At 47.3% G+C, this 13,798-nt stretch overlaps 1 protein-coding gene across 3 annotated transcripts in view; it reads right to left on the minus strand.

The window, feature by feature from the left end:
• Positions 1 to 13,798, minus strand: part of TANC2 (tetratricopeptide repeat, ankyrin repeat and coiled-coil containing 2) — a gene marked incomplete at both ends in the record, with an annotated part of 215,383 nt that overhangs the window by 95,402 nt on the left and 106,183 nt on the right. For all 3 annotated transcript variants that reach the window (XM_082494745.1, XM_082494744.1, XM_082494743.1), the window contains one exon: positions 8,099 to 8,285. In XM_082494745.1, coding sequence (XP_082350871.1) covers positions 8,099 to 8,285 — 187 coding nt within the window. The remainder of the gene's footprint in view (positions 1 to 8,098; positions 8,286 to 13,798) is intronic.

Here is a 13,798-nt window from a genome sequence, read left to right on the forward strand (position 1 = left end):
GTGATGCCGGGAGGGGACCCGCTCCAGGTGCCGGAGTCATTCCACAACCCCACTTTGCTTTTAGCGCTCACGCTTTACGCCCGCGTTTGCTTTGGCCGAGGACTTGCCTACGTCAAGCTTTCATTTTCAAACTGGGCTCGTTTCCCTCGGTGAAACATTTTGATTGGAAGTTTTTGCAAATAACATGTTTTAAACTATTTTTATTTCTTCGGGGGGAAAAAAAAAAACGCAGCGGTTCATCCCAGACAGCGCCGCAGATGTCCCTGCAGCCGGTACGATGCTGCTCGGGAGAGTTCCAGGAGTTTACAGGAGAGCAAATATTATTTCTCATTTCGTTGCAGGCTGGCCCGTGCCCTGGGGCGGGAGGCTTGCAGCTCTCCCTGTCTCCGCTCAAACACGCGAGCGGGTTTTTACCGTCCCATCCCATTCTCCCCGAGGTAGAGATCACGCCTGGAAAACGTCAACCTTTCTGTTCCCCTTTCCGATGGAGCTGCCGGAGAAAGCCGTGCTCTAGAGTTACCGCTCTACGATGACCAACAGCTGTAACATTAATTATATGTAAAGATTTATAACGTCTCCAGTAGGAAAGAGGGATTTTGTTGCTTTAAAGAAATCACTGCAGCAAAGTAGCAGATGTTGCACTGAAATTAGGTACTTAAAAACGCTCGTGCAAACTCTGCAAGTTAACCTCGTTTCCCTCGTCTCCAGTAACTTAGTAAACCACGACTTGCCTTATCGCACGAGAGATGCCCTCGCTGACGCGTACGAGTTGGCAAGCAGTAAAATAAATTTTTTACCCTAATCTACATAAGCCTTCATAAACTCGGGCACAGAAGGATACACCTAAATATAGCCATGTCGCTCCAGACCGCTCCGGGGAGCTCGGCTGCCAAACAGAGAAATTTGGCAGGCAGAAAGCACAAGCCCAAACCTGTGCTGAGGGCAGGCAGCAGCCTCGGGCACTCGTGTGCAACCTGTGCCCCAACAGCCCCTGGGGAGCTCCGTGCTTTTTGGAGAACATTATTCTCTGCTGGACACCATCAGCCAGTGAGTTTAAGGATTCTCCATGCAAAAAAAAACAACCTCAAAGTCTTAAAGTCTGCCCAGCTCAAGGCTTGAGGTCAAAATCCACACCGCTCTCTCTGCATGTCTAACTTCTCTTAAAACACTGGTTTCAAATAGGGGAGGGGAAAAAATAAATAAATCACTGTCTTAATTCATATAAACAATCCTGTAAAAAGACAGAGATTAAAGAGGTAAACCCATTTCAGTTTCAAGCCTCGAGGTATTATAAATCACGGTAAGCACACAAAAGGTCTTGAAACATAATGAAAAATACCTTGACGGTAGCATCATGCTGACCCTACGTTCGTTCTGGTCTCAATCTGAGTTCCCTGCTGCACCGGCTGACAAGCGGGATGAAGAATGGTATGAATGCCTCCAAGGGCTCCTACCCGCGTGCTGCTCGGGCTAGAAATGTACGGCCTGGGTAAAACAGCATTTCAACGGGGTAAAACAGCATTTCACCAGCGCAAGACACTCCCACCAGAGCACAACGCCCTGCAAACACCCTGCTCCTGAGACGCAACAGGTCAGCCAAGCTTTAGTTTATAAACTTCAGTTTATCACTTGCAGAAATGAAGTAATGAATGTTTTTAAGCAGAGTTCACTCTTGTGAATGTTAGAGAAATCTGTTAAAAAGGTTCCAAGTCTAATAAATCATAAAAAAAACCCCAACAAACCACATGCTCCTAAGTACCATTATTTAAACATATCCCTCTTACACACCCACAGGTGCACATGTGGAGTACCACCTCTGCGGCAGTGACGCGCTAATTCCGCAGAAGGGCTTACCGAACCGCCGCCGGGGCCGTGAGCTGCAGGCTCCTCTCCTTGCCCGACCTGACCCCGTGTGCTGCGCTTCCCCCTCTCCGAACCCCCACCTCGCGGCACGCCTCGGCCACAGGTAACCATGGGGCTGCTGAAGTTTCAGAGGAAGAAATGCAGGTTCTGCACACACAGGTCCCTTTAACCCCACATCAATTCCCATCACCTTCTTCTTCCAGTGCCCTCTCTGCATTGTCCTCCTTTTCCCATTTTGGATCCTTCTTTATTTTTGCCCGACTCGTCAACATCAGTTCACCATTTTTTCCTTCTTTGGCATCAGCAAGGACAATTTTTCTTCTTTTTTTTTTTTAAGTCCACCAGTCTTGAAACTGGTTTTAAAATCATAAGGTTTAAACAAGAAAGCAGAAAGGCGGCATGTGGGGGGGGGTGTGCACAAGGGGAGGGAAGTTATTTGTACACTTGGCATTAACTTTTGGGGCAAGCTTGGATCATTGTGAAGTTTTTTCATAACCCTGAAGGTTAAAATCTTGCTGCTTTTAAAATAAAAGCTGAGAGTCCCATCTAATCTCACGCCATCAACAGCTAAAACATGAGAGAAAAGTCTCTTATCGCAGTATCCAAAATAACACCGTGGGAGTTGACAGCACTGAATTTTCCCCTCGCTGTCTTCTGATCTGTCTTTTCGGTTTATTCTTTCTAATTTTTCACTCAAATTTCTTTCCATCTACCGGGTTGGACCATAAACCAAAGCAAATTTCACGGTTCGAATATAACATCTGTTCTGTGCCGCTTCCTTCAGCTTTAGACACTCTTCTTTCGCCTTTTTTTCCCCCAGTAACGTAACAAACTCCTGTAGCTGACCCAGTATCCATCCAGTATTGAAGGGCCACATTTTGGTGTGAAGCCCAACCCTTGATGCCCCAGTGGCCGAACCAGGAGAAGGCAGAACTGCTGGTTCATGACTTCACGGTTTCTCACCCCTGACATGGACCATGGATCGTGTCACACGCGTTTGTCTTCTGCCTCATTTGTCCTTTTAATGAAACAGAGAAAGAACTGAATCGGGATTCAGAGATGGTGTCCTTTTGTACTTCGTGTGGTTGGGATTCTGTGACCCCGCTCATTTTGCTCAAGAGCTGATGAGTCGCCCGATAAATAACCTCTCTTCTCACCTCCTCAAGTGTCAGCCCCGTCACCTGCAATGTGCAGGTGCATTAGTGAACAAAAACTCATTATTCATCAACCTTAGACATTTTTCAGGGAGCTCCTCCTCGGGGGAATGAGCCCAAATGGGAGCTGGCTACATTTAAAATAAGATCTGTAATTCTTAGAAATCTTATTCATTATTAACCGAGCATTTCATAATACTGATGAGAACGTCAGAATTCAAATGCTTTAGCTGTAAGATCACAAAAATGTTTAACCTGAGTTAAATTTATCTTGATGTGCCTTTTGAGCTGCTCTTTGTTCCCTTCTCAAAGCAGTTAAACTTGCAAACAAATCTATCTTGTTTTCTTGTCAGCAGCCCCTACTCTGCTTAGCACGCACTCCAGATGAATTTATTAACAAACCTATTTTTAACCCACAAACTCATAAATCTGTAGAAAGCAGCAACTTAATAAAAGCTCAGGAGTCAGAGTAAAAAAAAAAAAAAAAAAAACCCACAAAAAAAAACAGCAAAAAAAGAATGTGAAAAAAGCTACGCGCCGGGGACCTCCAGGGCGGGACGGGGGGTCCTTTACATGTCCTTCTTCATTGTAAAAATCCACAAAATCCAAGTGAAGGCAACCGGTCCATGTGGTATCGGACCTATCCACATCACCGTGGCAGCAGAGCGGGAGGATGTACGCAGCTCACTGGTTTCCCTTTAAGCCGCTTTAACGTCACACCTCTTTCCTGCTCAATGTGATCCCGCTAACAACTAAGCGGGGAACACAGCGTAGGTCATCACAGGACTCCGCATTAAGGAAAAGCGCGGTCCCGTTTCGTATCAGAGTAAATTACAGCACTTCTGCAGGAAGATTCAACACGGAAAACAGCCGTTCTTCCAATTCCCTTGGGACACTGCTGCTGAATGACAAAGTGCTGCTCGAACATCACGAGCACTCGGGTAAAGCTTTACAAACCGGCGAGAAATGTTTTCTCTTTTATTTTACAGGCTCGCACGAGGCTGCTGGAGATTTTCGTGTATTCTGCTGCATTCAAGCAGCAAAAGTTGACAGTCCACTGCTGCGGGGACGTGAAGTGCAAAGTTCTCCCGTAGCAGCACGTGATTCTTCGACCAGTTTTCTTTTCAGTAGCAGATTTTGAACATTAACAGTTGGCTGCTTTTACACAGTGAGAGCCAAAAAAAAAAATCTTGGAAGCTATTCAGAGGTTAAAGTCAGGTCAGCATTTTCACCAGCCATTCTGTTTTACACGGAAAGGATTTAGTGGCTTCCAGGAGAAAGGTCCGAGTCGCTCCTGTCGCTCCTCCCGGCTCACCTCCTCTCTCCTCCTCCCCTCTCCCCCATTTCTTTTCTTTTACAAATAAGAGCGTCTGAATTTGAAGATCTGAACTTCGGAACACTTTTTGTTACCCTTTCAACGTAAGTAGACTGAACTTCCCTTTACTGTAGAGGATCTACAATTTCAAAATAAGTCTGTTCTAACCCAAGTGACGCATTTGTTAAAGCCACGGGGAAGCATGAAATAGCGCCTGTGCTGTGCAGACTAGAGATACCGCACCTTTGTTCTCCAATAATGGAAAATATATAAGAGGTGACATACAAATGGACAGGAATAACTCCAAAAGTACGAGTCATCAGAGAAAACCTGACTGGTTAAAATTGGGTCTTTACATCCAGATGAGAAGACCAAAACACCCACTCAATAGGCCTCAGTGGAGAGTTATGCTCTTAATAGAGTTAATTCCAAGTCTAAAAAGCCACACTCTGATTTAACTTTGACAAATTAATGCCGTGTCTAGCAATATAGATATGTAAAATGAGCTTAATGTACAAAAGCATTTTACGCTAAGCAAAAACACATGGAGAGAAGCAATTACGAATAATGGTGTAAGGATCGACTTCCCACCTTGATTAACTGCTTTTTGTCCTTTGCTAATTCTCAAATATTTTACAAATAGCACGCTAACCTTCTGGGACACACGTTAAAGCCTCTGTGTTTTTAAAACGCGAAATTCGGTGGCGATTCAGGATTGCGAGACTTGGAGGTGACGCTTTTTGCAGCTCAGGACTGATGGTGGCAAAGGTCAAGGCATCTTCCCAAAACCATAACTTTCATCAAGATGAATAAGAAATATATCGTGGCTGCCTACTCTAAAACTACACCTTCTTGGAGCTAATGAGCTAAGAGTTTAAATCACTTATTTGGGAGGAGCAGGAGGGACTCAGGAAACATAAAAGACCTAAGGAAACGCGTACTGTTTTTATACCCGCGGCACAAAAACGTAAGTAGTTTTGACAAGGAAATCTCCACCAGATTTACACTTTTGAGGTTCCACGCGAAGCTGCTCAGACCAAAAGCCACGTCATTACAGTCATCCTTGCGGAGAACAAACGCGAGCAAGGGGTACGATCTGTATCCAATAATCCAGGAATGCAACCGAAAGGGAAACCTGATCCTGCCCCTCCTGGAACAAAGGAGCCGACGTGTCCCTAAAGGGGAGCGCGAAGTGCGAGGTGGGCTTTGCTTCCGACACGGGGACAATTTGTCTGCTCTGTTCTGCAGTGAAAATAATTCTAGGGAATTGCTGTCACGTGGAGAACACCTTTCAAAACCGTTGCGCACCCGATTCCCACCCCAACAGGAGTGTAATGGCCAAACGGCGCATCCGCCTCCCGCGGGCAAACAGCCTCCCTTCGCTCGAGCTGACCTCCCGCTTGCCGAAGACAGCGGAGGTACAGAGAAACAGATTTAGCAGAAAACTCCCCAATTTTTTTCGCTGCTGGAAAGTATGACTGGAGAAGACTGTTTTCCCTGCAATTTGTTACAGCTGTTCAGCTTCTATCAAATGCCAGAATAAGGAGGTGCTGAAAAGGTTATTGTCAAAATAAAGGGGGGGAGGAAAGAAGGGGAGAAGGAGGCTCTCGTTTTTCTTTGAGTGCAAACACCAGCAGAGGAAAGCCTTGAAAAGTGCTTCCCCTACTCCACGTGACCGTATTTTTGCATGATTCTTTCATCTGGGATACATTAACACAGCCTTGGGATAAGCCACTTTCTATTATTTTCCAAAGTTTCCATGGGAAAGTCTAAGTTCCTAATAGAAGAACCTCTAAGAGACAATCTGCTTTGTGAGGGGTGTGAAAAAAAATGTTTCAGACTTAAAAATGAATTAGTAGAGACCTACTGAAAAAAGGAGAAGGTAGAAAGTTTGAGCAAAGAGCTTCAATGCCTTATCACGTCAGGAATCGGGATCGGGCTGACGCTTCTCTGACACACAGCTGCGCCACGAAGGCCACCTCGTCCTCCTCTGGCTTTGCCAAGCCAGGACAAGAAGCTCCAGATGAACCCGAAGTGCGGCAACCTAGGGTCTCCTCGCCTTCAGGTCCTGCCAACCACCCGGGAGGGCCGGAGGAGCCCCGCAGGCCAGCACAGCACGCACCGACGGGTCTCATCAGTCGGAGCAGCTCTAAAAGCAGAGCACACGTTTTTTTTGCCGATTCTGCTGCTCCACTTCAGCCTTCGTTCAAGTCTTCCACCCCGTTCACGGCTCCGCCAGAGGTAAGTCCCGGCTGGAATCGAGCGTCCGCCTGTACCCACCGCGACCCTCCAGCCCAAGTAGGCTTCAAGGGGCCGCTCTTGGACAGGGGGAAGCTCTGGTCGCGGGACGCTGTGAGCAGGGAAGGAAGGGCGCCTGACACTGCAATGACTTCTCCCAGAATTCATTAACCTACTTCGTTATGCCGCTCAGAATAGCGAACGCATTTGCATTTTAAGATCACGCAGGCGGAAGTGCGACAAAGGTTGCTGTGGCACACAGGAGCTGAGCCGAGCCCAGATCTCCCGATCAGCCAAGCAAGATAGTTATCACTAGTACAAACTCACCTCCCCAAATTATCAACCTTCCTTTTTGGTTTGTTTGTTTTGTTTGTTTTGTTTTGGTTTGGTTTTTTTTTTCTTAAGCAGTACATGAACTGTCAGCAAAGTAAAATCTTCTTTGCTGGAGAAATACTCAACATAAAACACGTGGGCCGGACGACCAAGCGAGGAGCGCCCTTGCCTGATGTTACACTGACGGTACTTTTCTCCCATTGTGCCTTTACAGTTATTGAACAGAAATTCATCTGCGTTTGTTATTTTCTCCAGACCCTTTACACTTGCGACCTACACATCACTCCAACCAAAAACCTGCACATCACTCCAACCAAAAACCTGCCTACAGCAGCTACAGAAATTCACCAAAATTTGGGTTTATTTAATCCGGCTCCTGCCCAAGGCTGAGCTTAGGAGCAGCAGTGATTTTTGAGGCACAGTCACGGATAAGGCGGCAGCGACAGCCGTGGGGCACAGAAGGTAATCAGTCTTTTATATTTATAATAACACAAACCAACAGTATTTGAACTACGAACGTGACGCCATCATCCATTCCCTTTCCTCTGACATCAAAGAACAGCAGCTATGGAATAAGTGGCGTTAACGGAAGGAAAATGCTGAAAAAATAGGTGCCTCTAAAGTTACTTGAGGTAGTAAGGAGGGGATGGCAGCCCCAAATAACAGCCATTGCCTGCACTGGGACCATCCCATCTTCCTTACTGGAAACAAAAAGCTTGCACATCTCTACATTAGCATCTGCGTGGTCAGAAATGGGCATGGACAGCAGCTGAAGGAGAGAATATCCAACAAAAGAAAAACTTAGTAGAAAAAACCCCAACGAGCTCCCTAGACATAAAGGAGGCCAAAATGTGTTGGGAAGAAAGACTGCAAGAAACCGAAAGGTGAAGATGGGACGCAAAAGGAGAAGATGGTAAAACTCTTCCTCTTTCACCATTTAAACCCATAGCGTCAAATAATTTACTCCTCAGCCTCATCCACCCCAATTTTCACTCTATGTAGTTTTACCTGTGACGAACGGCAGGTGGAGGGGGTACGATTCACCTCGGTCACCGCAGGACTAACTTGAACAATGCAAACCCGTCCCATTAATGAGCGAATCGCACGTAGGTGATAAAACCCCAACTTGTCAAACCAAGGGGGCCGGTGACTGCCTGGCTTCGCAGCAGAGCGGGACGAAGGGCGACGCACTCACCTATGATGCCGCTGTCTCTGCTCTCCAGCGTGGAGGTGGGGCTGGTGACGGGGCCGTAGGTGCAGTCCTTGGGGGTGCCGGTGGCGGTGACGGGCGGGAGCGTGGAGCAGGGGCTGCTGGCGGGCGGCGAGGCGGTGCTGCTGGTCAGCGTGGAGCAGGGGCTGATGCGCTGCGTCACCGCCGAGCTCTGCAAAAGGGGAACCGGGAACACATCACTCACCGCGGCCACTCACTGGGAGGGTGAGGGTGGGGGGGGGAAGAGTCTATAGCTCAAGCGGGGGGATGTACGGTGAAGTTCAAAAAGTGCTGTACGGTTGGAAGTGCAAACGTGGCACCCCACGCCTGTGGGAAACGCAGAGCCACCGGGGCTGGTTTGCCACGTCCCTCCTTAAAGAGAGCAGATTCCAGCGTCCACGTTCCACGGGAAACAGAGAAAACATAAATCAAGTGGTATTTACTGAAAGCCTGATTCCATACTTCGTTATGAATTCCGATAGGTTTTTAAACATTGAACTGAACGTTTAAAGAACCCTAAGAAAAATCATGAGACTCTGTTTTAGTGGCATCTGGTCACGGTAAGTATATGGCACGATCTCACCTCTGCTTAGGGCAAGAAACATCACATACAGGAAATCCTACAAAGACCTCTGGGCCATTTCCGTCTGCTCAGAAACTTCCGTGGGGCAGCAATTTTTCTTTTGCTCGGCAAAGGTTTCCTCCATTCAAGAAAAACAAGCGTGGTTTTACACCCTGGCAAAGAGGAAGCTCGAAATCCCTTATCTAGATATGAGACAGCCCTTTCCCTGCCCAGGCGCGATTTCCCCACCAGATAAAGTTAACAAAACCCCAACAAACCCTAACAGGGAAAATGCCGCTTTCCAAAGGCAGAACAAAACAAACCAAAAAAACGCAGCAGCACAATAAAGGCGGTGTTTTCAAAGTTATTTTGGGAAGACCCTGTAAGGTACTGTGTGCGAGAAACCTGGAAGAGTTTATACATCTGATGCTGCACACGGAGATTAATTTATTAAGAAAAAACGCAATCATTCTTGAATTCAAGTTGAGACAAGCTGCAATACAAGACAGAGCCCTTGTTCTAACCGCCGGCTACTGGGTGCACAAACTTCCCCGGCAAAATGTCCTGCTCTCTGGAATTACGTCCCAGAGCATCTGCAGGCAACAAAACCCGCTGCGCAGTCACCAGCGGATGGGGAGCGCGCGGGAGACGGCGCGCCGGCCCCAGCCCTGGGAAGGCACTCTTGTTGACCCAACACAGCAACTTAATCACCCTTAGGCTGTACTTTGCTGCCATCATCCCGAAATAACTTTAAAATGGGCAACTTCTATGAAACGAATCCCCGCGCCCCAGCTCAGGGTCCTGTTCCCAGTGCGGGCGTCAGAGGAGTGGAGACCCCCGGCCGTGGGTCAGGCCAGCGGTCCGCCTCCCCGCGAGCAGATGAGGACGTGTAAGGTAAGCATTAAAAAAAAGAAATAAATGGGCTTTTGAGCATGTGATCCTCCCTTAAATCTATCTTTCGGCCTCTGCAGCAAGGAGGTCACCCCGTCTCCTCTCCCCCTCGCTCGGGGGACGCTGCAGGACACCATCGCCTCTCGCACAGCCGCCGATTCCGGCAGCTTGCCTCTGCGCGCAGCGGGTTTTTCAGTGTTGTAAAACGATCCTGGTCGCAAGGAAGGAACAGCAGAGGTTAATTCCCCGTTTGGAATTTGCTCAAATGAGATTTCTCTTATTCTGTGTGAATACTTCGCTAATAATTGCATGGATCTGTATTCCCTCTTCCACGTCATTTGAACCCAACGTGACCACAGAGCGCGCGATGCTTCCAAACCGCACAACAGGTTCGACATCTCATTTTTCTTCTTCCTTGCCGTTTCATACTTGAAATTGAAAAAATGCCTGGGATGGACTTTTGTAATTGGAACACGTGAAAGATTTACCGGTTTTTAAATTAGAAGGCAGATCCCACGTGTAGCTACAGGGAAGCGATCTAATTTGTCCAAGGCATCCCAACGGGGCTTGTCAAAATCCTCACTGGGAGGGGTTCGAGGCGGAACGGAGCGTCCCTGCCGGCAGGGGGGGACGGGGCAGCGCCGAGGCAGGCGTCCCCCGCATCCGTCTTCACTTAATTAGCGAGCACCCTGAACGCGGATTAGCGCATCAACAAACCATTGGTGGACGGAGCGCCGCTGTGACAGCTCCACGGGTGGGTCTGTGTATTAAACACCGAGATTGCGACACAGTAGAAAATGAACCGTGTGAGTATCTCCGTAATAATTTATGATCTCCCTCCGGTATCCACACAAAATATCCACCAGTGACCGAGCGAGAGGGCTGCCACCACACCGTCGACTTTTGAAGCCCTCAGGAGAAGCAAACCAACGCTCTCCTCTCCCCATCCAATTTGTGGTGCCACCAGTGGATCGCGGTTGTTGTTATTTTCCGTTCCTTTATGTTCTAGGTACTTAACAAATGCATCTCTTTTTCCCCCCATAGCCTTCTAGGAGCCGCAGGCACGCTGACTGCTCTGTGAATTCCGGCTCCCCGGATACTCCGGTGTCACACGTTTGTTACATCACCTGCCACGCGCCTTCTCTCTGAACGAACCTTTTTCATCTTCTCACGCTGCAATCTTTTCAGATGTCGAAATACCACGCTGATTTCTGTAAATCCGTTTTTAATTCTGCAAAATTATTTCTAACTCCTTAATTCAAGCGGCCAAATTAAAATCTACTTGCCTGTCAGTACTCAGTGAAGATATTCCATTATTTTTCCCCTTAAAATCGCTGGGGTTCGTGATTATTCTCAACATAACCTAACACGGGGCTGGTTTGGGATGGCTGCTAAGTATTAAGCAGATGTTTTCACTGTCTCTTCTGATTTACCACAGCTGATCAGGCTCCATCAGTACACCTGAGCTATTAAATTAGCTTTCTCCAATACTCATTTTCTTTAACTCACTGACAGTACAACCAACTGCACCAAGCTCGAGGCAATACAATTTCCGAGGTTTGGACAAGGAAGGCCGAGGGCATCCTGGGCGGCACCGGGAAGAGCGATGCCGGCGCGTGACGGAGGCGATGCTCCTCCTCTGCTCAGCGCTGGCGGGACCACACCTGGAGCGCTGCGCCCAGCTCTGGGCTCCCCAGTACAAGAGGCAGATGGGGATACTGGAGTGAGGCCAGCAGAGGACCGCAGAGGTGACTGAGGGACTGGAGCATCTGCCACAGGAGACAGAGGGATATTCAAAACCCAACCGGAGGTGGCCTGAGCTGACCCTGCTTCGAGCCGGAGGGGTGGGTTAGACCATCTCCAGAGGTGCCGTCCAACCTCATAGCACAGCGTCTAAAAACGTAATCGGCTCACATTTGGGATATTTCGGAATGTGAAGCATTATTACGATTATAAATTCTCCATGAGGAGGTTTTCCTACGTCCTTGTTTCAACTGTTATTTTAAACAACCCCCTGCCGAAACTTGTCTCGGTACTAACAAAACAACATCCGCTAACCTCAAAACACAGAAAAACGACAGTTTAAAGCAAACTAAAATTCAGGGCAGGAACGGTACACTCCTCTTCCCTCCAGCTGATAACAGCATTGTTTCATGAAATGCCAGAAGTGATATTCTTATAAATTCTTTTATTTGTAGCATTACCAATGCAGCTCCTTAAGAACAAGCTACTCGCAACTGGAAATTACTAAATACCACGGCGTATCACTTGGCATTGACTGACATGTTTTATTTTTGTATTGATAGAGAAAAATGTTCCTCCGTGCAAGTTTTAAATATAAATTTCCATTGACAGAACATTCTGTATTATTATTGCTGCTGTTTCATCTGTCACATTTTCACTAAGCTTTGAAAAATTAAACTGTTCTGTCACAGTCTCATTGTCCTTTGTGCTCCTCTGGCAGCCGGTGCAGTTAAAAGAGAAGTTTCCCAAAAATCAGGAGAAAAAGGATTTATTCTTCAGCATTTCTGATCTCTCATTAAGGAAAGCATGATTAAGAGAGAGACAGCGCATAAAACACGCCATTTCATAGCAATCTGGATTAGAGACTATATCCTTTGCCATATCCAAAATAAGGCAGTTGACTGAAAATGCAATGTGCCGATTTACAGATTGGGGCAGTTTTAGTGAAAACACCTCTAGTCCTTATCTGCGCTTTAGCCCAAGCGTTGGGGAGATTGCAAATAATTATTTTCTCGCTTGAGAAGGCAAAGCATGGTTAGAATAACAAGCAGCAGCCGAGTCCCAGCTTCTGATACAAAGAACGTTTTCTTTGCCCAGGCCATGTAAATTAACGCATTAAAACCTAGAAAATTGTTCTCCTTTTTAAATTCAAGTGCAAACCAGTAGTCAAAGTCTCAATCAGATTTTAATTAATTGATGATTAATGGAAGAATTAATCTTTGCAAATCCCATAAACGTCTCGCTGCACGCTTTTCAACACTACTTTAAGCAGAGTAGCTGAAGAAATTCAATTTGGGAAGGAGCTGGAGAGGTTTTCAGAAGATTTGCTGCAATTCAGAAGCAGCTTTAGCTCGGACAGGATTTGGGCTTGGCTCCTGTCCTGAGCCAGCCAGAGGGAGGTGGCAAAAGTCAGAGGAGGGCCACCGAGGCTCGGAGACGGCTGGAGATGATGATGTAGGAGGAGAGGCCGATGGAGAGGGTCCTGGAGGAGAGACAGCTACACTGCACCCAGGGACAGCCGCAGCCTCCCGCCGGCCGCAGGTGGCCGCAGGGAGGACACAACCACCGTCTCCTCGGAAGTGCAAAGGGAAAGGACGAGACTCTACAGGTTGGAGCAAAGAAATTTTCTATTAAGTAGAAGAAAAAAAAGTCCTTCACAATTGGAGTCATCAAGTCCCGGAACAGGCGGCCCAGAGAGCCGATTCATTCTCCATCCATGGAGATCTTCAAAACTCGCCCGGCCAAGCCCTGAGCAACACGGTCCACCTTTGAAGCTCGCCCTGCTTTCAGCAAGCGGCTGGATGAGACGACCTCCGGAGGTCATGTCCAACCTCGAGCATTCTGCGATTCTAGGCAAGCGCTGGCGGCAGGAGATGCTCACAAAGAAAGAAAAAAATTAACTTGGTAATTGAGGACCCAGCCTCTCTTTATCTTCACCAGCACATGAACGGCATTCAAAGGCCCTGCACAACTTTTTCATGCAAAAATTAGCACACAGCCCAAGATATCAATCTATTTTAGAGGACAACTCTCTGCTGTTTCCCTTTAGATTTTTTCTTTTATTTATTCTCCAAAGACATCTTTTGCTTTAGAGAAAAGATGGGATTTTAATTTTTTGTCAAAAGGCGACAACAAAAGGAACCATTTATAGTAGAAAGCTCTGCTGGGCTTTGAAGTATTCAGTTCAAATAGGTGCCTGTTAAAAGTACATTTTCTAGCACAATGTATAGTAAAGTACATTTCAAATCCACCACAACTTGCATAAGAAATTGAATGAAAGCATTAACAGCTTAATGAATGTGTTACAGGCAAAAACTTTACAAAACCCCATTTCTTGGCTCTCAAGCGTACTTCAGCCCATGCAGAAGATCAAACCCCTTTCGGTTCGGTCTACAGCACAGGAGCGACAGAGCCCAGGATGCTGCCCTGCCCCTGCTCGCCCAGAGCACCCCCTGCTTGCCCAGAGCACCCCCTGCTCGCCCAGAGCA

The sequence above is a fragment of the Vanellus vanellus genome (assembly GCF_965231255.1).
Source record: "Vanellus vanellus genome assembly, chromosome: 24".
In the NCBI taxonomy this organism is placed as follows: domain Eukaryota; kingdom Metazoa; phylum Chordata; class Aves; order Charadriiformes; family Charadriidae; genus Vanellus; species Vanellus vanellus.